Below are 26,732 nucleotides of genomic sequence, written 5' to 3'. Positions count from 1 at the left end.
TTGATCATCACTTGGAAGCTGTCTCCTCAGTTCCTGCGCCCGGCCACCCTCAATCGGCTGTGCCTAACAGTTTCTGTTCGTGGCAGTCAAGCCTATTAAACAGCTCTGCTCAGGGGTTTTCTTGGGCCAGTCCTTGAAATAGATCAGTAAGCATTCGGCATCTGAGCAGTTTGTAAATTGCTTCACAGAGGGTTTCCGTTTGAGCTCGATCTGACCAGGGTCAGAATTTACCTTGTGTTATGTTTTGTTGTCATTTGTCAACTTGCACAAGTTGTTCAAAGGACCAGGTCACAATACTGGAGGGTTGTGCTTCTTGGCATGAGTCAATTAAAAACCTCAGGTCGTGGACATGCCTTACGCCATTGACTGTGTTGTTTCCACCAGCTTAAAAAGGGCAGATTGCTTTGTCTTCCAACAAGATAAAAGTATTGCTTCTTTGTTTTTCCAGCTTGTTCCCTTTCCCGTCTTCACACAACGGGTCACATTTTAATTGTGTGAACACGGCAAGAAGCACGACACAAGGAAGCTGTTGAGAAAAAAGCGTGTGTGTGTGTGTGTGTGTTCTAAAAATTCTCAATTCACAGACACAGCTGTTCGGTGGAAAACAAATCTTAATGAAAAGATGTCTAAAAGAAACCACGCAGCCAGAAGAGTTCCAAAGAAGTAATAATTAGAACCAAAATGGAGACTTGAAAACAAACATCCAAGTATGTGGAGTTCTGATACTTGGTGGATGATGGCGCACAGAATAGTTTTCCTTTTTGAGAGGACACTTTGGCGTCTTAGCTCCTGTCTAAAGTCAAGGCTGCATCTAGGCTTTGTACCATGGACCAGGAGGGAGAAAGAGGGAGTCTCCCCACAACTGAGAGCTTAAAAGGAAGTTCGTTTGTGGTCACAGTGAGCTGCCAAACCAAACAGGTAGACAGAAAACTGGCTGCTACATTCCAGGGTGGTGTGTGTGCCCCTGAGTGTCCATCTGCAGGCACATTCCTCACACACTCATTCTAAAGCCTTTGCTCTACGGTGGCACCCGGTGAGTTCCAGGTCCCAGCTCCCTTGGGTGCAGCTGAGGGATGCTGCCCGCTCCTGTGTCGTCCTTTGGTTGTTGACATTCTCAAGCCTGTTGTGTGGGCCCCGTGAGTCCATCTCACTGAGTCCTACTCTTTCTGCTGATCCTCTTAAAAGGACGTCCTTACCGTCACAGAAGAGGGAGGAGTGCTCAGAACAGAGAATAGCACTCACATGTGAAATGAAGTTCCAAACAAAAATGCCACATCCTTGAAGATGCCACCACGAGAGAAAGGACAAATCCAAGAAATAATCCCCACCTGGAAAAGGAGGCACGCCGGAACAATCTGGAAAGCACATAGTGTGGAGTATGTAGGTAGTAAATATTGTGTAGATTTTTCCAGGATAACTCCCACTTCTCTTTCCCGCCTAACTCTCTCACAGAAGCAACACATTTCTGAAAAGTATCTTGAGAGAAAAGAAGGCAAACTGAAATCTGCTGGATTTTGTTTATTTTGATCACTCACAACTCACTCATGAATTCAGAGCCAACTCAGAGTTTACGCTCCAGAGGGATTTCAGAGGTAGTTAATTGCACAAGAATCGATCACCCATCTTTCTCGTTCAGAGCAAGCATCTAGTGGACTCAAACCACTAACTAGCCTTTGGATTGGCAGAACAACTCGCTGGCCAGACCTTCAGAGGAGATCCCTAATGTAATCAGCAAACTGGTGTCTTGAGCCCGTCCGACTCCTGGTGACACCGTTTATACAGAGTAAGGCCGAGCTCCGGGGGCTTCAGAAGGCAAGGAGCTTCCTCTCAGAAGCAAATCACTTTGCCAAAGGGCCTCCTAGTGGGTTTGAACTGCCAACCTCTTAGAGAGTAGCCACTCAGCTGTCTGTACCAGCCAGAGACTCAGAAGTGCACTAACAGAGGAGACTAACTAGAACATTCACCCTTTTTCTTCTAATTAACAATGAGCTGGTCTTTAAAAACTAAATGCCGTCTTAAGTAATGCCTTATTCCAGCGATAGGCAGTCAACTGAGTGTGAAATGTACGACTCACACATTCAAACCTGCGCTTAATCACATCTCTTCAGAAATTACTTGCAATCAAAGCTTAAGTTTTTACTAAAAAAATTTTCAAAACATCTTTAGCTAACAAGTAACATGTATCATTTATTTGTTCCTGTTATTTCTAGATATTTGTCTCAGATTATAGACTTCTCCTCTTATAACTGCAGGAATAATCCCTATAGACTAAAGGTATCTCATTAATATTTTACTTTTCTTAAAATGGGAAAATCACAGGTAGTTTTCATGTTCAAAGATGTTGTATTTAACATATTTGGAAATTATTAGAAACATCATCACTGTATTGAGGGGGAAGAAATCTAGGATATAGATGAAATTCTTGGTTCATATACTAGATATCTTTTAGTTCATTCGTTTGAGATTGTCAGAGTAAAAATGACTGGAGGTTAACTACACTGGACAAAAATATTTACCAAGCAAGCCTTATGTTGCAATAACTGAAATATTCTACAGGCAAAATCTTGAATGATGCAGGAACCATGAAAAGAAGATGGAATAAATACAGAGTCACCATACCAAAAAGAATTGGTTGACACAGAGCCTTTCCAAGAAACAGCATATGATCAGGAACCGGTAATAAGGAGGAAATCCAACCTACACTGAAGGCATTAGCAAAGAGGCTTCCAGAATTGATGGAAGACTACTGACGAGTTTCAACAAACAGATGCAGCCCTGGATTCTCTCAATAGACTATGCCAAGAAATTTGGAAGACAACTCCCTGACCTTGAAGAAATCCATATTTGTTCCCATTCCCAAAAAGGTGATCCAACAGAATATGGATTTTTAGCAAATAATATTAATATCACATATAAGTAAGATTTTTCTGGAGATTTTTAACAAATGGCTGGAGCGGTACCTTGACATGGAACTGGAAAAAATTGAAACTGTTTTCAGAGGAGGCCATGGCATGAGGAAAGAACATCATTGCTGGTGTCAGATGTCAGAATAAAAGAAAGATATTTCTTTGTGTTTTACTGATATGCAAAGGCATTTGACTCTGTGGGTCATGATGAATTACGGCTAATATTGAGAAGAATGGGAATCCCAGAGCACTTACTTGAAGCTTCTAGAGAGACTAAGACACTGTTGTCTGAACAGAACAAGGAAACATTGTATGATCTTTCTGTATACCCGTTCAGTATGTGTGTAGAGCAAAGACTTAGACAAGTTTTACTATTTGAAGACCAGTGTGACACCACTGTAAGAGGAAGACTCACCAACAACAGGCATTATGCACATGACAAACCTTTGGTTTCATAAAGTGAAGATAACTTGAGACACTTGCTACAGAAGATCAAAGAATACAGCCCTCGATATGACTTGCTTTTCCACATCAAGAAAACAAAAATCCTCACCAATGGACCAACAGTGAACATCATGACAGATGGAGAAAAGGTTGAAGTTGTCAACAATTTCATTTCACTTAGTTCCACAATCAACATTCATGGTAACAGCAGTCAGGAAATAAAAGCATGTGTTGTCCTGGGAAAATCTGCTGTCAGGGGCTTCCCAAAGTTCTAGAGAACAAGAATGTCCGTTTAAGATGTGTGTAACGCAAGCCTTCTTTGCAGTTGCTTCCTATTTGTCTGAAAGTAAAACAGTGAGTAGGGATAATAAAAGAAGAGTTGGTAGAAACTCTGGTATATTCACGCAATGGAATACTACACTGCATTGAAAAACAAGGAACTCATGCAATATTATTCAAAATGGATGACCCTGGAGGACATTATGCTGAGTGAAATATCTCAGTCACAAAAAGATAAACACTGCATAGTGCCACTGACATCAGGTTTGGGGTAAAAATGAGGAAAACTGGATGAATTATATGTATACTGCACTGAAACAGATGAGGGAGAGAACAGTTTAAAAACTATATATTATAGGGTATTATGATTATCATAAGAGTCCAGAATAAAGGTTGCAGAGTGGAGTATACTAGGGGTGGCGGTGGGGGAGTGCAGGGGGCAGAGGGATTGAATACCAATGAAGGAATTTTTCTTTTACTTTTCAAAGAGAAGAGCGAATGGGGGTGGGGGGAGCGGAGAAAAGTGCAACAATGAGTGAATGGAAATCCAAAATTTCTGCAAGTGTTCCTTGACATTAATAATAATAATAAAGAAGAGTTGGTGCTTTCAGTTACGTACTTGAGAAAGTTGCTGCCAAAGTAGTGAGTAAGTCCAGTCTGTCTGAGCAGGAGTGCAATCAGGTTGCTCCTTAGAGGCAAGAACGGTGAAATTTTGTCTCCTTGTGGTTACTTTGGACATGCGAACAGGAAGAACCAGTCCTTGGAAAAAATATGTCCCGCTGGGAAAGGTGATCAACAAAAGAGAAGAAGATTCTCAAAGGAGATGGATTGAAGCAGTGACTCTCAGAGTGGGCTCCAAGCTCGCAGAGTGGGACGGGGTCCAGGGGAGGGCCAGGTGCAGAGCTGTTCTCAGAGAGTAGCTATGAGTTGCACTCTTCTTTGACGGCATCTAATGACAAGAACAACAACAAACAAATTTTTTTAGGATAAGGTATAGAAATTATGTATATATTTGTATTGTGCATGAGAGACAGAGAAACTCTCCCCAGCCTGTTGGGTATGTGAGTCTGTATTTAGAGCCCTCAGCAGCCATGATTATCCTCTCTGTCCACGGATGAGTTTCTCAAAACCGTTCTCCACTTAAAGGAACAAGGGATCCCTGGAGGGAGAGAGAGGACTGTAGGGATGTTGCAGAGAAATTTTGACGATAAACTGAGAACATATTATTGGGTCAGAGACGACGGAATTAGCCAGTGAATGGTATGTGTCAAAAGGACAGAAGAGTCAGCTTGAAAGTTAAAAATAAGGCAAGTTGGTTCTCAGAATAAATGATGGCAGGATTGTTTAATCATACAGTGGCTATTTGAACCCAGCTGATAAAAGAAGAAACCATGTGACTTGGTGTAAACAGAGAATTTCCTCACAGAATTCTGATCGGTGGTTAGGAGAGCTACAGCAAATACAAGGTGAAGAAGCCGAGTGGACACTAACACGGCCTCCTTACCAGGGTTCATGGGATAAACCAATTCAGCATCAACCCCGAGGAGAACTTTGTGAACTTCAGCAGCGTCCTGCCGGCTTTGCCTTATCCGAATCTGGGCCTGAGGACACACCAACAAACCCACACTGAGAGCCATTGCATAGAGAGCGGGGAGGGCTGGGCAGGGAGAAAAGTGTAGCATACTGGTAAGGAATTTCACTGCCAACACAAAGGTAAGTGGTTCAAATCCACCAGCTGCTCTGCATCAGAAAGATAGGCAATCTCCTCCTATTCAATTTGCAGCCTCTCAGAACTCAGTGGTCAGCTGTGGGTCAGTTCCAACTCAATGGCACATGACAACAGGACAGAGCTCGGCATCGGAGATTTATGAATGTGATACCTGATAGCATGGACCTTATAACAAGGACAGCGATGTGATGGAGAGGAAATTGTGTTCCTCACTTGCACTGTCTCCGTTATCTTGTGCTGCTAGAAAAGAGGTACCAAGGGTGGGTGGCTTTGACAAACCTATATCCTCCCCCAGTCTGGGAGGCTGGCTGTAGGAAGCTGAGGTAGTTCTCTAGGAGAAGGCATTCTCTGTTAGATCACAGTTTTGAAGGCTGTTCTTTGTCTCTTTTAAGCGTCTCTGGGCCAAGATTTCCTTGGAGATCCCCATATGTGTTAACATCTTCTGAACCACGATTTCCAACAGTCTTGAGTTCAAAAGACACACTACTCCCCCACTCTGCCTCTCCTCGCTGCCTCTCCTGTCCACACCCCCATTCTGCCTTTCCTCCCTGCTCCCCCACTCTGCCTCTCCTGTCCACCACTCCATCTCTTCCTTCTTGGTGGGGTAGGTATCTCTTTCTGCTCACTTCTCTCTTATTTTTTGTATTATGAAAGTGTCATGAACCACACATAAGGGAAACTCCTCTACATTGGATTGTGCTGAGATTAAGGATGGATCAGACAAGATTTCCATCCATTGTACATAAAGGGACAACAGATCCCAGAGCAACAATTCCAAGCTGCAAAGCCCACCCTTTATCTTACATCTGATGGCTTTTCACTATGTTAGGCATCATCAGTACCAAATTTACCCTGAACAATCATAGGTCAGTCAAATTGACACCGATTTTGGGAGGACACAGTTCAATCCCTGACTGCCCAGGCTTCATGTGTAAAAACTAGAACAGAGAGTTAAAGCTGACGGGTTCTGTGAAAGGGAAGACTCATGCTGAGTCTGGAGTCAATGGAAGCTGGGTACAGTGGTCAGGAAAAGCCGGGGAGGGAGCAGGGAGGAAACAGCCTTGGGTTCCGTGCTCTTCTCAGAGATGATGGATTCTCAGTCCGGTCTGACCATGCTCTCGGGGATCTTGCCGCACATAGGTGGCGCCTGCATCTGCTCAGATGCTTCTAGAAAGGGGGACTTCTTTTCACCTGAGATAGCCCTCTACAGGCTCTTCTCTCATGGGAAACTACCTGTTGCAGTTCACCCTTGCTTTCTAATTTAGGGAAATACAGAATCTTCTGCCTAAAACCCTTCAGATGTAGGAAGACTCCCATCCTGCCTGCTTCCACTTCATCCATGTGTTAACTATCTCAGCTGCTTTAGCTTTTGTTGTTGTTGATTGCCTTTTAGTCGAGCATGACTCATAGCAACCCTGTGAAGCCCTTCTACAAGTATCGACATTTATCAGAGTTCATAGTGTTTCCGGAGGCATGTTATTTAGAAAGTGGATGCCACTCTCAGAGATTCATTAAACCTTTGTCTAACCTAGACCCTTCTGGTGACACCAACATTTAAACATTCAACCACTAGCTGAAAGGTTGGGAGTTCAAACCCCCCCAGAGACATCTTGGAAGATAGGTCTAGTGGTGTGCTGTGGAAAGGTCACATTGGAAGCCCTAGGAGGCAGCTGCACTGGACCCGCATGGGGTCACCATAAGATAGGGCCACCTCATCAGCAACCACTCACACAGGTGCAGCAGCAAAATTTAGGTGGTGTTCCTCATAAACTGTGGTCTGACTAATGGAAAATGCAGCCGTGCTGTTACCCTCTGTATTGGAACGGCCCCCGTCATTACTAATCCTCACGTTGTGTTCACTTCCCGTGGAAGCCACGTGGACCTGCTCACACTCATGTGCTCGCGTCTTTCCAGTAAGCTGCTCATCCAGTCTCCCCCAGCTGAGGCTTGTGGCTGCTGGTTTTCTCCAGTGGAGCTGTGTTCAGCCCTAGTAACTGTCACCTTACACTTACGGCCGCAGCTCAAGCTCACCCTGGTCCCTAGTTCTCTGACCTGATGTTTGCAGTATTCCTTTTAGATGAGTTCTTCATAAAGCATTGATAAATATTGCTGATCAAGTCATTGATTGTATTGTTTCTGTAAAATCTAGTATTAATTCTCGTGTGCTGAAGTTTATCCCTCGAGATGCGACCTCCAAGTTTGTTGTGATCATTAATCCGCAGTCTCTGTTGTGGCGTTCAGCAATTCATAAACTAGACTCTTTGTAGACACCATTGTCTCACTGGGGCTGAGCTGTCAGCTCTTTGCTGAGCTCTACACCTTGAAAGAATACCACTTTTAAAAAATTCTGCCTTTTAAAACAATGATATAAAAAAAGAAGAAAGAACCGTATTGTAAGGCACCATCAAAATCATGTCTGTGAAGAAAATGGCTAACAAAGCTATGTGTCCATTCCATGAGTGACAATGACTACAACATATTAAATAACATCCCAGTTGGCACCAAATAAATACAGGGTCACTCTGACTGAAAGGTAAAGAAGTTATAACCTGAAGCAGAGTCAAGCAGATGTAGAGAAAGCAGCACAGACTGGAATTCTTACTCTGTGGGCCCATAGACATTTGTTTTTACTGATAATAAAAGCAGTAAATCAGAAAGACTTTGAACCAACAGTAAGAGGTGGAAGAGACTATGACGTGAGTAATGTTATAATACCTGCATCCTCTTGCCAGTCTGATTACTAACGGGTCTGTTAATAGCTACCTTTCCCCCTCACAATTGTTATGCTCTCTAGACGAAAGAAGGGAGTTTCTCTTGTCATGTATGCACGATAGAAAACACGCACTATGGAAAGTAAAGTCTCTTTTGTAACTCTTGGATGGTTAAGCTCTTGGAAAATATATACAGGCTCAGCACTCTGGATGTGTCATTCTTCGTGGTGTGAACCAGCCATGAGTGGGAAGTCTGAGAGGTTGTTTACCGTGCTTGTTGTTCCTATTTAATTACATCCAGATCCAGCCATCAGTTCACATCTCGAGTTCTAATTGCCTTGGAGAGTTCTGTGCCCAGAACAATAGCCCGAGCGACTCTTCAGAACAGAAGTCGTAAATACAGGTTCTTCGTAATCTTGATGAATTAAAACCAAAGGAAGGGAGACAGTTTTGTTTTGCAGAGAGCCATCTGCTTGTTTGTGTACAGTGTTTGTATTCAAATTTAAGGAAATTAATTAAGTCAAAGCATCAGAATTCACATCATAGAACACAGGAGTACGGAACAAACCTATAATTTGAGAAAATCAAGTAGCTAATGAGGTTTTGAACCACTTTAGTTTAATCTTCTGGAGTCCCAAGGAGACCTCTCTGGTGTGTGTCCAGGGCCTGACTTGCTTTGCATTGATTCTTACATTGATTCACGATGCAGAACATGTGTTAAGTTCACGAATCAGCACTGTTGGCGCTGCAGCTGGACCAGCAAAGCCCTGAGTGTTCAGAACCCCTCTAGTCCTTGTTCACAGGCAGCAGAGTTCAGCAATACTAAAACTCTGTCCCAGGTCCCTACGTGTACATGAAGGGATCAGCGTCTGGTTGTTTTAGGAGACAAATGCCAGTGAGACGTTTCTAAGGGACACTATCTGGACATTTGGCACTGCACTCGGAAGTTTGATGTGTGAGCTTAGAGTTACACTAAATAAAATGCTTGCTACTTGCGTCCTCTCTAAGGCAATAACTTTATTACTCTTGTAGTGGGACTTCCTGGAACTACCCGTATCCCAAGGCTGTGTTTCTCTTTCTGGGACTTCATTCTGCACTGAACTACTGTTTGCTGGCGACACATAATAGTGAAAATACTTATATTATGCCCCTGGATTTGTTTTACAAATAATGTGTGTGTGGATGAGCTGTACTGATTATCTTATTGTTGTTGTTTTTGTTAGGTTCCAGCAAATCAAGTATGACTCATAGCAACACTATAAACAACAGATCCTAATCTATTCTGTGCCATCTTCACGCTTCTTGACACATTACAGCCCATTGCAGCAGTCACTGTCAATCCACATGGTCAAGGTCTTTCTCTTCTTTGCTGACCCTCCACCCTTCCCAACATCATGTCCTTCTCCAAGGAATAGCCCCTCCTAGCAACAAGCCCAAAGTATGTGAGGTTAAGCCTTACCATCTTTGCCTCCAAGGAGCACTCTGGCTTCACCCTCTCCAAGACTATTTTTAGTGCTCCTATAACATAATTGTCACAAGTGAGTGGTCTTGTAAGGAGAAATTAATTTTATCATAGTTTTATATAATTTTATCATCAAGTCAGAAACAACCTATAACTGACCTTGCAATGGGTTTTCAGAGGCAGTAAATCGAACAGGAGGAGAGCGTCCCTCTTTCTGCTTTGGAGCCTCTCGTGACTTTGGGTTGGCAGTGCAATTCCATACCCACTAGGCCACTAGAAGTCCCTTGTTAATGGTCGTTGTAGGAATTATCAACTATCTTACTAATCAAGCCCATCTAAGTGAAAAACATAATGTAAAGGATGATTTTTTTAAGTCATAGCCCTTATTCTAAAGAAGAATATATTTATATTTATATTTATATTTATATTTATATTTATATTTATATTTATATTTATATTATCTTATTTCTATTTCTGGTTATTTAATTTCATCATTGATATTCTTTCTTTACAGTATTATTTAAAATTATATATTGACATTTGCTAAAATGCCTAATAGCTTCAGAATGGCTAAAACTAGAACCTTAACTTTATGAAGTTTGTAAAGGATTTGTTAACTGTAAATCTGCTATGACTCATACTTGACGGCACCTAACACCACCACCACCACCACGGTGTGTAGAGGGGGAGACCACACAGTGTGTATATCTAGTAAGTTTTCATCAGTGTGAAAGAAGAGAACTGAAAAATATCTCTCAAGCATCAAAAAGTTTGGGAAAATATTAAACCAAAACGAACATAGAGTTTCTGTTAGAGAGGTTTTTGATTGTAATTTGCTTGTTTTAGTTTTCTGAATTTTTTAAATGTCCTCTAATGAAAGCAACAAATTCATATGAACATGGGGGGGGGTGCGCGTGTGTGTGTGCGCACCCACTCAGCTGAAATGCTGCTTTCTAGAGAGAGCTGAGAATGTGATAGGAGGAGGCACCTTCATTGTAGATGGGCTGAGAGATCTCTATCTGAGAGCCTCTGAGACTGGCCAGTGGAGTTCTGTTGCTCTGAAAGGGTCACATAACAAGTGTTTCCATCTTTTCATATTAAAAATGACAGCCTGGCCTGAGTGTGTTCCTCAGAGGGCAAAGGTTTAGTGGTCACTGCGTCAGGAAGATGAACACTGCCTCCAGCTCTGCGATTCTGCTTTCATTTCCACAGAAGCTCATGGCTTCCTTCTTTCTGTTGTTCTGTTGTATGTTTGCTTTCCAGATCCAACTAGGGTAATGGTACCCCCTTCCAGTATGGATGTCACTGTTGGAGAGAGTATTGTTCTTCCCTGCCAGGTGACACATGATAACTCACTGGACATCGTGTTCACCTGGACATTTAATGGACATCTGATAGACTTCGACAAAGATGGTGACCATTTTGAAAGAGTTGGAGGGGTAAGTACCAATATCATAGAAACCACAGGAAACACAAAATGCAGCTGGACTTTTTGAAACACATAACTTGTTTAATTTGAAAAGAAATCTAATATTTTATCATTTGTTCGAGCACCTTATTTCAAGGAACTCTCTGGTGATTCCCACTCTTTTTCCTATGGTAAATGTACTCATTACGAAGCAATAGCCTCTGGGTGGTGACATTTTTAAGCAGTGGACTGCTAACAGAAGACACACGGTGATACTTTGGATCAAAGACCTGGAGATGTGCTTCAGAAAGGCCTTGGCCTTGAAAGCGCTGAGGGGCTGTTCTACCATGTATGCATGGGGTGCCTGTGAGTGGGAAGCAGCTGTTGTTAGGTGCCATCAAGCCAGCTGCAACGCATGAGCATGGTATGAACAACACAGCTAAAATTTGCCCTGTTCTGCCCACCTTCTTGATACGTAATACCCTGCCATGTGTGAGTTACAATCGCTGTGCCCGTCCATCTCATTGAGGGCCCTTTCTCTTTTACTGACCCTCGCCTTTCCCCAGCACGGTGTTCTTTTCCAAAGACTGGCCTTTCCTGGCATATTGCCCAAAGTATATGAGAAAAAGTCTTACTATCCTTGCCTCCAAAGAGCATCCTGGTTGCACTTCGCCAAGATTCGTTTGTTCTTTCTGGCAGTCCCTGGGGTCCTTGGGGTCTTCGCCAGCACCGTCCTGAGGAATTGACTAGACGGTAGCCAGAAACAATGGAGACTTGAAATGAGTAGTCACTCTGGGCAGACCTTCTCTGTCAGCCTCACAAATACCCTGCAGGTTAACTGTTCAGCCCACTAGGAAAATGAGGACATGGAGGGGCAGACAGATCACACCTCCTCATAGCTGTCCTTCCACAGACCATAGAAGCTGAGTAAGAAAACAACTTTGAGAATGTTTCTCCTATGTTAGTAGGCTGCTGTTTAAACTCACTTTCTGGTCCTTCTGTCAAGTGCATTTCAACTCGCGGTGACCCTGGGGAGCAGAGCAGAACTTCCAAGGCGGGACGAGCACCTGGTGCTCAGCCGGCCTTTCAGTCGGCCACCGAGTGCTAACCACTGCCTTTCTCGTGGAGGGACCCAACCTCAAAGCAGGAGACCATAAAAAGGGGCTTTCCTTTTAAAAACTCCCCCAACCCGCACATTGCCATTTGCTGTCTCATTTTGTCCCCCCTATGTTAAAATAGATGGCCTTAAGGTTACAAAGTCATCTGTATTTATAACTCCCCACCATTGAGTCTCCTTTGACTAATGACAGTCCACGTGCGTCAGAGAAGAGCTGAGCTCCACTGGGTTTTCAGTGGCTGGTTTTTCAGAAGTCGAGCTCCAGCCTTTGCTTCTAAGGAAACTACGTAGCCTCAGGCTCCAGCATGACGGTGAGCAGGAGAGACTGTTAGCCGTCGCAGCACCAGGGACTCTCCCAGGTTGCTATGCTAGCAGCGTGGTTTCGCTCAGCTCTGATGGCGTGTTGTGCTGCTAACCAAGGAACATGTGGCTGGCTCTTCACCCCGTTCGAGGGCTGCAGGCTGGAAAGCAGCGTGGTGACAGTGGGGTCGGTTTTTCCTCTTTTATTTTTTGTTTTTTTTTGTTGTTGTTGTTATATCACTATGCAATCACTTGTTACGCATCAGAGAGTTGGACAATGACCAAGGAGGATAGAAGGAGAATTGATGCCTTTGAGCTATGGTGCTGGAGAAGAGTATTGAGAGTATCATGGACTGCTAGGAAAACAAACAGATTCATCCTGGAAAGGGTTAAACCGGTTGGCTCCTTGGTGGCAAGAATTCTGAGGCTCCGTCTAACATACTTTGGACCTGTTGTAAGGAGGGACCGGTCCCTGGAGAGGGACATCATGCTTGGGAGGGTGGAGGGACAGCACAGGAGGAGAAGGCCCTCTATGAGGTGGATTGATTCAGTGACTGGGTTAATCGGGATGGGAGTGTCAGAGACAGTGCGATTGGCACAGGACAGAGCAGAGTTTAGGACTGTTATACAAAGGGTCACTATGAGTCGCAAGCAACTCGATGGCACACAACAACAGCAACAACATATTCACATTCATCTTTCTCAAGCTGCTGGTGGATTTAAACCACCAGAGACATGCAGACTGTGCCAGCAGCTAGTTCCACTAGTTACATGATTCCTACCTTTCTCAGAAGGCTCTAAAATGAATCATGGAACATTGAAAATTATTTCTAATTCGTCCAAGGATGGTATTCAACTCATACCATTTTGAATGCATAGGAAATAAGTTATAGCATTCCATCAGTGGATAGCTATATCAGTGAGTAGCCCCAGCCAGTATGGATTCTCTTTTGGAACCCTAGTTGGAAATAAACACAAAACTCAATTTGAGGAAGGATTGATAAAATTGCCAATGTTAACCATTTTGGTCCTTTTTTTATATTATTTGACCTAATAACTTTGACTAAATAAGAAAAATACCAGCTACTTTACAAGGATATAGAGGATATGAAATACTTTCACATCTAGAGAAGACCATAGCCTGCTACTGAAGAAATGGCTGGTAGACTAGTGGTCGTTTTAAGTAAAGGAGGGATGACGTTGGATCTGGAGCGTAGGGAAACTGCAGGACTTGGCAGCATTTCTGCTGATTGAGGGACATCTCAGCAGCAGGAAAATTTAAATTGAGAATACCTTAATAAATAAGACAAAAACCCCACCCTACTTGCAAAGGGGAAAAAAATAAATTAGACCAAAGAAGTGTTTGCATACTAAGACTAATGACTTGTATAGGAGAGATATTAAAACTGTTCTCTCCCAGAATGACATGGACATGGAAAGGCCTAGAGTGCTCAGTCAGGAATGGAGCAGACACGGAAGGAAAATTAAGCTGCTACTGTTTTCTTCACCTTGATAGAAATATAAAGATGGCTCAATCACAAATTGTGTCTGTATGACATCGAAGAAAAAACGTTCTTGTTATCTCCTTTCTGTGAAACTCAATCCTAACTAAAAGTTTTAAGGTAAAAGTGACACAGTTAAGAAAAAAATCTCAATATGCTGCTTGATTTCAGTCTCACCAAGACTGAAGTCCCCTAAAGCCAGTCCTCAGTCGATGGACTAGCACAGCAGCTGCAGTGATAGGTCACGCACAGCGGAGCTCAGGAGCAGGGTGGAGAGTGGGCAGTGTTTTGTTCTGTTGTGCACAGTCTGTAAGACGAGAAGCTGACTCCACAGCACCTAAAAACATCCCTGACCCATCAGCAGAAATGGGCAAACAAGCACTATTCCATTTTACTGAGCAGTTGTAAATAATGGAATCCAGGTGAGCAACCAGATTACAACTAAAGGAGCTTTCAAGTAGAAAATACACAACTTTTCCTGATTCAATTTATTATCTCTACCTTGGTTTACAAAACATTGGCTCATGTTCATCGTCCTGCCAGCTTCCATCTTCGCTGTGATGCTCATAGCTTACAACAGTCAGAATACAGCCTCCATGTACAGGTCAATAAACTAGGACCCAGAGAAGCTAGGAGAGTTAGAAAGCCTTCCCGCAGGAACCAGGCCCAGAACCTTGAGCAGCAAATCGTTGGCCTTGCCTCTAGTCCTGTTTACATGAATGGAAGGTTCCATTTTTCTCCTCTTGTCCTTTACAAATTTAGGTATAGCGTACTGAAACAAAGAAGGACGTTAAGAATATGTTACTCTCAAAAGGGAAATGTGGTCCTTCTGGGTGATCATGTAAGTATGTGAAGTAGAACCAGACTCTATGGGTTCCAATCCTGGCCCTGCCATTTAGTAGTACAGTAACTTTAGGTGACTCAGTCTTCGTCATTAAAGTTCCTCTTCATAAAATAAGGTACCTGTTTCCTAAGTACTCGTAGTGAGTTAGTATAACTCAAGGTCTTGGAAGGTGCCTGCCGTACATGAGATCCATTGACCATGAGCAACTATATCATTGTTTGAGAAAAGGACAATCGAAGACTAACTTCCTGGTTAGTAGTGCAGAGTGAGGAAGCTGCAAGGGTTGCAATATCCGTTACGAAGCCTGATCACCAGTTAGAAGTTTACAAGACAGTACCACCTCCTAAACCCTGCCTCTAGGGTGTTCTCTCACCCAATGTATGTTCTCTAAACCCCAGTGTCTGGCCGCGTTCTTCAGTTGTCTGGCTGCTTTTCTAGAAGCCAGTGGAGACATCTCATATCTAGAATACTGTGCTGGTGAACAGGGTAGAGAGAGTCCTGAGCCACGTCCACATCCAGACAGGAATGGAGTTAGTCCTGCCCACCTGCTAATCAAACATGCATTTGGAAAACAAATTAGCAATGTTCCACACTCAATGATGCAGATCTCTTTGGGGCATCCGGCCCTTCTACTCCTTTAATTGGAACCTGGAGGCCAGCAGCGTTTTGCATCTAAGACACAGTTGCACAGTACAGTGTGGAGATCTCCATAGGTGGGTGCCTTCCCCTCCCCAAAAGCATCCAGAGCAGTGGCACCCCAGTGGGGACAGGGAGGGGATGCTGAGCGCGTCTGAGGAACCACACAGAATGAGATGCAGAGCCGCCTCCGTGACACCAGGTTAAGTGCTTCCGACAGGAGTGGCAGATGCTCCAGAAGCCCGACACCTGAGGTCTTGTCAGAGGCCTGTTCGGAAATTCTCTCCAGGCCTGCCTCCCAGGCAGGCTTACGTATTTTTAATAGGCCATGGCTTGCACCACTAATGTTCTCATCAACCAGCATAAAAGAAATCCATTTGTCACAGTGTCCTTCGTGAGATAATGATATTTAGAGCTTATTAAAAAGTAACTGTAGCCCCTTTCCCTTCCTTTATCAGCAGGATTCAGCTGGTGACTTGATGATTCGAAACATCCAGCTAAAGCATGCTGGGAAATATGTGTGCCTGGTCCAGACAAGTGTGGACGAGCTCACGGCTGCTGCAGACCTGATTGTGAGAGGTACTCGGCCTTTTGTTGTTTGTTGAGTCATTTTTGTCCTTCAAGTATGTTTTGTAGTATCTCCTCTAGCCCAGATTTCCAAAACCCTCAGGGATTTAGAATCGTATGGAGAGGCTGGGTGGAAGCTGGACACTATATACTGTGGCGAACACTTTTCCGAAGTTTTATCTGCATCAGTTCCTCACAGGATGCTATCTGAAACCATATTGAACAGGTTCCGCTTCTCCGCGAAAGCTCTCGTCACTGCTGTTGGAGTTCAGATGACCTTCTAGAATAACTTTAACAGAAACAAATGGCTTTTAAAAGGGTCACACTGTGGCTTTCATGTTTCGTTTTAGCTAAACTAAATTAGCACTTTTGGCCAATATTGTATCTGCAGCTTAAGTAATATCACCACTAGAGTTAGAGTGAATAATTCTGCCTGGTTCCTAAAATAGGGCTTTGAGAGAGACGCCTGTGAACTTCCTGGGTGTAGGGGGTGAATTGGGAGGTATTATAAACACGAGCATTTGTAGAGTATCCTTTGTACCAGCACCTGGGCCTAACTGGATACAACCAGGTATAAACACCTGGCTGAGCCTCCCCAAATGAATCCTAGGTCTAAATGGATGAAATACCTCTTTATCCCACCAGAGTGACCATGATCAAAAAGAAAAAGAATCACAACAATAACAGATACTGGCAAAGATGTAGAGAAATTAGAACCTTCTTCCAGCACAAGCAGGGATGTAAATGGTACAAGGATTGTGTAGAACAGGTTGATAGTTTTTCAAAAAACTGTGGAATCACCCTGTAACCTAACACTTCAACTCTAAGGAATATAAGCCAAAAGACTGGAAGGAAGAAATACAAACAGACACCTATACACCAATGTTTATTGCAGTACCATTTATGATAATTGAAAGGTGGTTGTAGCAACATAAATATCTGTCGGGAGATGGCTGGATTATCCTCATGTGACACACACATATAAATAGAATTTGATTGTCCTGGTTCACACCACTACATCGATGAGCCTTGCAAACATGCTGAATGAAGTACACCCATCACTAAAGGACAAACACCATGTGTCTTCACTTATGAGAAACAGGAGGTGAATATAAGGGAGGAATGTCATTGATGGCATTCTAATTATTTAGAAAAGGGTAGAAATAATGGCTATAAAACAAATGCTATCAAATTGTATGAGTATAAATTACTGAATGAGCTGATGTTTTGTGTTGTTATTTGTTGTTATGTGTCGTTGACACTGCTGAACTCTGTAAGATAGGCACTGGTATTTTGGTTGATCATCTTGTGAAATGTTTTCTTGGTTTTTTATTTAAGCCTCTTGTGTAGTGTCAGCAAAGCTTCCTGGAGGGCCCTGGGGTCTGCGGCCCTCGGGCCTCTTGTTGTTATTATATTTTAAAGGAGCATTCTTCTCAGTTGTACAGCACTCTTCTGTCCGTTTGCTCTACTGAGGTGATCTGGGGTTGCTGTGATGCTGGACCTTGTGCCGTTGGGGTGTCAAATGCCATAACAGTTGCCATGGTGGACAGTGTTTGGTGGCACTCTCACTTTAAGACTGATGTGAAGCAGGAGTGGCATCCACTTCTTAAACCACATGCCCCTGGAAACTCTATGAACTTGGAGAAATGATGATAGTCATGGAAAGTTTCAGGTCTTTTGTTCATAGGTTCACTATGAGTCATGCTCGACCCGACAGCAATCAACAACAACATGTGCCACTGAGTCACTTGCACCTCCTGGTGACACTGTGTACAACAGCCCTGAGCCCTGCAACCCTCCTCTGTCTTGAGCCAACTTCCTTCCCAACACAAAGGCTCAACGCCACTGCCATGTTTGCAAGTCTAACCTAAATATGCTCTGTTGTACATAGGCTTTGTGAAGGCCTGTTATTTTGGAAGTGGATGGCCATTCTTTCTCCCTAATCTATCTTAACCACAATGAGGTGGGGGGAAGAGAAAACTGTTTTTAAGTAGAAATTAAATTTGTTGTGAGTCTATGTCATATTGCAATAAGATCCATTCTCAGGGGTTTTCCAAAGTCCCCAGTGAGGCCAGGCACAAACTGTCCCCTGCTTACTGTCCTTCCTCTGAATTCAGAGCTTGGAGGTATTGCCTTTGACTAAGTGGTTAGTCCTAGGCCAGACCTTGGAGTGCATAGAACTAAAAATCCAGGATCTCAGAATTCAAAGTGCACAAAGAACAAGGTATTATTTATTGGAAACAGGAAAACTATTGCCATATCCCCCAAGCATACAGAGAATAACGTATGGGTGTGGGGTGGGTCACAACCTCAGCTAATTGTCAAGATGAGTCATGAAAATAACTTTTACATCTTATCTGCTTTGCTTCTCCCATAAATTACCTCCAAACCTCTCCCAGAGATGCTGTGCATAAGGGCAGCGTAGGAGAGAGAACCTCCGACCTGGGCAGAATCGCCCTCAGAACGAGTTAAGGAAGCATGTATAAACACGTTCCATTGAAATCGAAACCAGAGCACCTCACTTCTCCCCCTGGGAACAAAAGAATTCTGTGGCTGAGAATTTATCCTCTATTTAATTAGGATAATGTTCAGATCAGCAGTTTAAACACCAATAAATTAGACTAATAAATATTTAAATCAGTAATACTTGAAGTTCTTAAATGATATTGTATACTTCATTTCACAGGAAATAACATTAAGTACCAAGAAGAATTTGTGAGCGTAGTCTAAAAGAAAATCTAGCCTAATCAGCTAATAAGGCCAGTAAATTACTGTGCCATTTAAAGCCATAATCTTGCATTTGTATCTCGCCTAGCTCGACCCTTCTCACTTGTCCACGTCCCACAGCTGGAGTACCTCACCGCCCCGGGAGTGTCGCATATTTGAAACTGCTCTTGTTTTAATTATTTGCTGGGCCACCACTGCTTCTCTGATGGCTGCCATATTTAATCTCTAGGTTTACAGATTAAATTAATGGCAGGTAGAAAGCCAAGTCAGATGAACCCCCTTCTGTTAGCAGAGCCTGGGGTGTCAAATCTACACCCACCCACACTGCCTGTGAGAAAAGCGCTGTTGTCCCTGACCCTGTGATCATGAGACTCTGTGCATAAACACTTGCACACTGTCGTTTTGAAAGAGGGGCCAAGTTCCCCAAAATGAAGTTGGTAAACATTCTGTGAGGTTATGTTTTCACACTGGTGGATGAAAGGAACAGGAAGGCAGCAAAGCCAGCCAAGCCCAGGGCTCAGCTCCCCAGATCCTTCGCCTCCCACTTCCCCCACTGCCGCGTTGGGCCCGCTGCCTCCTCAGCCATTTCATTCTTTGGGGAATTCAGAGAGGAACAAGCTTCTACTTGTAGCACTTCAGTTTTAAAGGTCATCAAAGAAGCATCCGTAAAGAGAAAGGACACTGGAGAGAGAGGCAAAGTAGGCGAGATTGTCTTGTGGACTTTATCTGGTTAACAAGTGTCCTTGGGACCAAACTCTGCCTCAGCTCTATCTGTGTGCATCTGACTGACACGCTTAAATGTCACTGCGGAAAATTAATCCATTTCTGCCTACAGATTGCCAGACATTTCATTCCAGAGTGGGCGGGAGAAGGTAAATTTAGTCTCACCTGTGGGTCCATTAAATGATTTTCTAAAAAGGAAAGACATGCGTAGAGCATCACATCAAGGGTGCAGGAGTGAATCCCAGAGAAGGTCTCCTCCGGTAACTTGCCAGTACTTTTCCCCACCCTGTGCCCTGTGGAGGTCTCGCCCCACCTGTGACATGTGCCCATAATGTTTGGGCAGAACATTTGGTGGCTGTGCTGAGAGCTAGCAGACCCCCCTGGCAACAAGTCCTGGTGCCTGGTTATAACAGGCCGAGGTTAGTCACCATGGCCCCCCACTGCCACCTTCTCTCCTGACACTGTCGGTGGCAGGTTTTTAGAAATGCGCTTAACTGTCTGGAGAGAGATTTTTATGTTTGAGACCGCCTGGTTTGAGTCTTTGCTCTGGTTGTATTAATCTTTGACTCCAGTGGCTTTCTGTTCCTTTATGATTTCCAGGCTTCCTTTAAATCTGGTTCCTCCCCTTTCAGTGTCTTAAGGACAAAACCAGTGAGCACCAAGAATATAAGTAGGAAAACAGCTCTGACTCACGGAGGTGGTAAATGAGGCTCTCTGATGCCAGACAGGTTTTTTGTCTGAGATGTTTTTTGTTTGTTTTAATTTTATACTGATTTATTTACAAAGTTTTAATACATTTAAAAAAATTCTACTAGTTTATTTACAAAATTCGAATACATTGTTTTCAAGAACAAATTCTTTGAAATTCCCTCACACCTCCCCCCTCCCATCAAATTGTACAATCTCATGATTAAACCTCCCCCTCCCCCTGCACATCACATCCCTCTGCTTCCAGCCTCTCCCACCCCTCTTGGATCCTTATACTCATTCTACAATAATGGTTTCATATGATGTTTATCTTTGTGGGATTGAGTTAGTTCACTCAGCATAATGCTCTCCAGTCCCTCCCAAGTTAGGTAATAATTTACAAAATCATTGCTCCTGCGTGCTGCGTAGTATTCCATTGTGCGAATGTACCACAATTTCTCAATCCATTTGTTTGTGTTTGGCCATTTGGGCTGTGAAGTGACTTTGCAGAAGCAAGACCAGCCGTTTGCACAGCAGCGCCTCCTGTCCTTGCGTGTGGCACTGGACAGAGGGAGGTGCCCATAATCTCAGTGCAGAGGGGCTGTGCAGAGCCCTCCTGAGGTCCTGGAGCTACTCCTGGCTGAGTCCACGCCCATGGAGTAGAAATTCCATCCCTCTCCATGGGGAACTGCAGTCATCACAAATTCAGCATCAGTGTCTATCTGCTTTCACTACCATGTCCTGACCCAGCGAGGCATCGATGGTTCAGGGTAGAATCTTGACCTTCTGTGCAGGAGACAAAGGATTGGTTCCCAGCCAGAGCACACTGTGTGGGGCTCGGGTGCTGAAGGCGTTTTAGCAGAGCTTCCACGCCGAGATGATCCAGGAAGAAAATCCTGGGTATCTACTAAATCAGCAGTCTTTTGTTTTGCTGCTCACCTATTCCCAGGAGTCAGGAGCCATCGTGGGGATGGCTAACTCCAAGGTCCCTGGTAACATCATAAGCACCAGTGGTCATCCATCCCTGCAGCTCATGAAGCTGCTTCTTATGGGTCTCGTGGCTGTGACCTTCCAGAAGCAAAGCACCAGAGCCTTCCATCCAAGACACCTGTGAAGAGGTTTGAACTGCCAACCTTTTGGTTAGGCACCCAGTGCTTAAACATCTATATAACCCAGATACTTCTTGATCCACAATGTTGTTGCTGCTAAATTGATTACAACTCCTAGTGACCCTAGAAGATAAAGCGGAACTGCCCAGAGTGTCCCCAAGGCAATGGAATCATCCTGGAAACAGACAGCCACTGCGTTCTTGTGTGGGCTGACTGGTGGATTCAAACTTCTGACCTTGTGCTTAGCAGCAGAGACCTTCATCATTAAGCCACCAGGGCCCCTCTTGATCCATGATGCTGGTGCACAGGACTGAGTTGATTGCAGCTCATAGCAAGCAACCTTGTATGCAGCGGAAGGGAACAGTGGCCGGTCCTATGCCGTCCACACAGCCCCTTGAGTTCAATGTTGGACCCACTGTGTCCACCATGGAGTCAGAGCACCACCAGATGGCAAGGGAAAGAGTGGATTTGGGTTCTCATGGCACCTCTTACATTCTCTTAGCCTGTAGAGTAAATATCATATTGACCTTGGTACTTGAGGAAGGTCATGTACCGTTCACCTCTGCCATCATCAGTGAGAGGATTTATCGAGTGAGTGGCCATGTGTGCCTAGGCCGGTGCCTCCCAACGCTGGCTGGCACATCAGCTTCACACTGCTCTTATTCTGAAGGTCTTCCTCTTTCCTAGGTCCCCCGGGTCCCCCAGAGGCTGTGACCATTGATGAGATCACAGACACAACAGCTCAGCTCTCCTGGCGCCCGGGGCCCGACAACCACAGCCCCATCACCATGTACGTCATTCAGGCCAGGACTCCGTTCTCCGTGGGCTGGCAGGCAGTCAGCACAGGTACATCTTGTGCGTCAGGTGCTGGGGTCACATCGGAGGCTTTGGGATCCACAGAAGGGAAAGAGCGTTGCAGCAGAAACCAAGGGACACCCAGATGCGACATGACAGCAGTGTCCCCTACACCCGCCACCTCACATCATGTGCTGAATGGTTTTCTACGTGTGGGTTTCAGTTTGTCCTCAGCATTCATATCTGAAATGGCAGATCTGTTGCACAAATTACTTTTTTTCCCTTAAAACATGCTAAAAAAATACATCCATTATAAAATTAAAAGGCATCCACTTCCAAAATGGCTTGCCTCCAGAACCTGTATGAACGCGGAGAAACAATGAAAGTTATACAAGTGTTCAGGTTTTTCGTTCATAGGGTCGCTGTGAATCATCTACGACTCGACGACACTTAACAACAACAATCTGTGTGATCCTAAAAACAGCATATGTGCCCCAGTGAAATGCTTGCGCCCTGGTGGCACGTGTGCTTAAGTACTTGTCTGTTAACCACCGTGTCTGTGGTGTGAGCCTCCCGGCCACTGTGCAGGAGAAAGCTGTGACATTCTGTTTCCAGGAAGATTTGAGCCTTGGAAACCTGGGGGGCAGTTCTAACAGTCTCTAGAGTCTGTACAGCTCTGCACTGTCACTGTTCCTGCTCTGTGCCGTCGAGTCGGAGCCGACCCATAGCCGATCGTCCCGCAGGTTTTCAGAGGGCTGTACACTGCATGGGAGGAGACTGCCTGTCCTTCTCCCACAGAGCAGCTGGCTTCAAGCTGCGAGCTCAGACTCGGAGTCAGCTTGGTGGTCACAGTCGGGGTGTTCTGCTTTTTCACTGATGTGCTTTAGGGAACAGTGGCCGAATCTTGGCAACAATGAAAGATTTTTGTAAGCTTTGTGCCCGTCTGTTAAGAAACTTGGCAGAATCCTGGTGACCTAGGGGTAAGAAGTTGCACTGCTTACCTAAAGGCAGATGGTTCAAATCCACCAGCAGTTCTGAGGGAAAAGATGGGTAGTCTCTCATTGGAGGGTCAGCTGGTTCTGACTTGAGGGCAATGAGTTTGAGTTTGATTTGCACATGGTTAGGGGTGTTTGAAGTTCCTAACTTGGTCTCTGCACTGGTTTTCTGGGAATGCTTTGAAATGTCCCCAACTTTTGATGTCTTGCAGTCCCTGAGCTCATCGATGGGAAGACCTTCACAGCCACCGTGGTGGGCCTGAACCCCTGGGTGGAATACGAGTTCCGCACAGTTGCAGCCAATGTGATTGGGATCGGGGAGCCCAGCAGACCCTCCGAGAAGCACAGGACCGAAGAGGCTCGTGAGTAGCCGGGCCACCGTCCATCCACCCGGCCACCGTCCATCCACCGGGCCACAGTTCCTTAGAGAGAAGCTTTGAATTCTTGAGCTCCCATGCACCCCATTAGCTCTCTTACTGCGGTGACTTTGGTGGTTGGCCCTTAGCCCACACACCCTCAGAGTCCCCGAGATTAGAGCTCACCGCTCACAGGGTCCCATTGCTCAAGGAGGGGTTGAACTTAGTCCTCCTACAAGCCAGCTTGCTCTTCATGGCTTCACTTGCCACCAAGGCCACCCTAACAGGATCATTTAAAAAATTACCCACACATCACATTGCAAACAACACCATCCCTCCTCACAGGAAGCTCACTCCTGCTGAGAGTCAGTGCCTCGGGCGGATGTGCTCACCTGGTGTCTGCAGCACAGGCACACGGGGTTCTCAGAAGGTAGTGTTCAGAACAGCCTGCCGATCCCTGCGAGGCCAGCCCCAAATTCAGTGTGGCCCTCTGTGCACGCAGCTCAGAGAGGGTGGAGGGAACTCAGGGGTCCGTCTGTGTCTCTTTTTCTCATGTGTCGTCTGGGCTAGTTTCTAACCATGGTCAGGCCTAGAATCCTAGTGAGGCCTGGGAGTGAAGGGGGGTCTCTCTGACTTTACTCTCAGGAAATCCCTTAATGATCGCTTCACCAGCCAAGAGGACATCCACACGGCAGCTGCACACCCACTGTAGACATTAGGGGACTCTCTCTGCTCCCCTTACCGACATAAGTAATGCCACAGCCCCTTCACTCCCTGATTTCTGTCACTCCTCTCGGCATTCCTGAGAAGGAACCAGCCGTAATTTCCCTTCTGTCACAGAGAAAACTGGACATCAAAGTAGAAAAGTAGGGTGAGCCAGGGGTCCCCTGTGGCCCCCACAACCCTCATCATCCAGCTCAGAGCTCACCTGCCTCCCTCAGGCCAGCAGGCCATCCTCCATCCCCTGAGCCCAGGACACTGCCCCTTCCGTCCACCCTGACTGCTGTCACTTGTCCTCGCCGCTCTCTTGATTGTTCTGCATGTACTCCTGGGCCCTGGCGTGGGCAGAGTTTGTATCGTTTTTCCTTTGTGTACCAGTGCGTGGTTAATAAATGCCTAAGTAGCCTTTACAACCAGCCCCCGGGTCCTTTCCTCCTCCCGCTGTGCTCGCAGCCTCTGGGGTTGGAGCTAAGGGACGGACATGCCTCATAGTCCACGCGTCCGGTCAGACGGGAAACAGCTAATTATGAGCCATTTCCTTGGCACATCTCTCTTGCTGCCACTGCTGTGGTGGGCCCTGCTCTGGTGGACACTCATGTGGTGGGCCCTACTGTGGTGGACCCTGCTGTGGTGGACACTCATGTGGTGGGCCCTGCTCTGGTGGACACTGATGTGGTGGGCCCTGCTGTGGTGGGCCCTGAGGACTGCCCCCTGGGTGTCTGCATCTGAGTGTTTGTTGAGAGGGCACAACCTCACCAGGCACCCTGCCGGCCCTCATTCTCCTGCTTTCCTGCCATAACCTGGTTTTGTCTCCTGCACAGTCCCCGAAGTCACCCCAGCCAACGTCAGCGGAGGTGGTGGCAGCAAGTCTGAACTGGTCATCACCTGGGAGGTAGGAGCCCAGGGAGAGGAGCGGGTGTTAGTGTGGGCGGGTTTGTCCCCTCAGTGGCCCCCAGTGGGGAGCATCCTCCTGTCCCCCAGCCCCTGCACCTGAGAACACACGTTCCCTCTCACCAGATAACAGCTGGTGGAAGCAGACGGGGCCTGCTGACCATGGTGGGCAGGTGTGAATCCATTCACCGTGAGTGAGGAGGGTGGGTATTCTCCTCTAGGGCAGTCAGCTACGGGTCGGTTCTGCTCAACAATACACGTCAACAGCGTGCAGGAAGCAGTGTTCAAAGGGAAGATGAAAGGGGTCAAAATGTGCTATAGATGGCCGGTGTGGGGAGCCAGCTCTCCGTGGATTGCCACTCGGTCAGTTGACTTGACACACCTGCCCACATCAGGGCAGCAGCCAGCAGTGACCCCACATCACTCGGCTGCCAGACTCCTCGGCTGTGATGGATTGTGGAAGCACCAGGAGGCGGGCCAGTCACCAACTCATTATAAACTGATTTTACGAGGAGGTGGGAGCTTGCAAGAGGGTGCTTGGTGGTTTTTGAAGGATTCTAAAGAGCGGCCACGGAAATCCAGTCCTTTCGTTTGCCCAAGGCCCTGGCAGTGATAGAATTCACCCAGCCTGTGGCTGTCGCTCCAGCTGGGAGAGGAAAGGTGATGTGTGACCATGGTGGGCGGTGGTGTCAGGGATCTGATTACTCTGCATCTGTATTCGATGGTGCCGGGGACAGCCAGAAGGGCCGGTTCCAGATCACAGGGCCAGTTGCCTTCATCTTTTCCACCTAGTTCCAGGCACAGTCAGCTCCATCGAGGCGCTGAGTTCTCTACTACAGATTTCTGTTGAGTTTGCCGACCCTGTCACTTCTCCAGTATTCCATGGCTATCTAACATAGAGAGAGAGTAAAGACCAAATACAAAACCTTTCGGCAAAACATTAAAAGAAGGTAGTTGGGAGGAAATGTGGACAAGGATGTTTGGCAGAGGAGGAAGAGAGGATGTTTTAGCCCCTGAATCCATGTACCATGATGTCTGAAGGCTGCTCCCTCTTCACCAGACGGTCCCTGAGGAGCTGCAGAACGGGGGAGGTTTTGGTTATGTGGTGGCCTTCCGGCCGTACGGGAAGAAGAGCTGGATGAAGACAGTGATGGCCTCGGCTGACGCCTCCAGATACGTGTTCCGGAACGAGAGTCTGGCCCCCTTCTCTCCCTTCGAGGTCAAGGTGGGGGTCTTCAACAACAAAGGAGAAGGGCTGTTCAGTCCCATCACGACTGTGTACTCCGCCGAGGAAGGTGTGTTCTCATCTCCTGGGAGGTGGGGTTTCTCCTGTTCTGAGATGCTGTTGGTTGTTGGATTACACAGTCAGACATGGGGCAGGAACTGGAGACCTAGCTCATTGGAGAATGGTAGACTAATGAAACATGGTTTGTTCACGATGTATACTAAGTTTATAAGCAAACCAATATAAAGTAAGAATGTTTAAAAATAACATGTGGTTTGTTATGCACTTCAAACCCATCAGATGGGAGAAAGATGGTCAGTCTCCTCCCATGTGATGGACAGCCTCTGAAGACCCAGTGGTGGGTCAGCAAGAAGTCAGTACTGCCTGAAAAGCTGTGAGTAGTAATACAAGTGTCCTGTCAGGGGAGACGCAACTTCACCACCCCTGCCCTCTAGTTACAGACGCAAATTGGTATCTGACAGAAATTCCCTTGTTAAGGATCAAAATTACAAGTACAGTATAAGATCTTTTAATCTATCTGTATTAGCATAGCTTTTTAAAGTATATTTACAATTTTATTACCTCCCTGTAAATGAATG

At 45.6% G+C, this 26,732-nt stretch overlaps 1 protein-coding gene across 1 annotated transcript in view; it reads left to right on the top strand.

Annotated features, from left to right (window-relative positions):
- CNTN4 (contactin 4) overlaps positions 1-26,732 on the top strand; it is a 515,944-nt gene that overhangs the window by 469,777 nt on the left and 19,435 nt on the right. The window contains exons 12-17 of the mRNA XM_006897086.1: positions 10,795-10,970; positions 15,797-15,917; positions 21,839-21,997; positions 23,154-23,303; positions 24,839-24,909; positions 25,969-26,203. Coding sequence (XP_006897148.1) covers positions 10,795-10,970; positions 15,797-15,917; positions 21,839-21,997; positions 23,154-23,303; positions 24,839-24,909; positions 25,969-26,203 — 912 coding nt within the window. The remainder of the gene's footprint in view (positions 1-10,794; positions 10,971-15,796; positions 15,918-21,838; positions 21,998-23,153; positions 23,304-24,838; positions 24,910-25,968; positions 26,204-26,732) is intronic.

Source organism: Elephantulus edwardii, unplaced genomic scaffold, assembly GCF_000299155.1.
Source record: "Elephantulus edwardii isolate Elephantulus edwardi_28Jun2011 unplaced genomic scaffold, EleEdw1.0 scaffold00200, whole genome shotgun sequence".
NCBI classification, from domain to species: Eukaryota; Metazoa; Chordata; class Mammalia; order Macroscelidea; family Macroscelididae; genus Elephantulus; species Elephantulus edwardii.
This window is presented reverse-complemented; position numbering and strand designations above follow the sequence as displayed.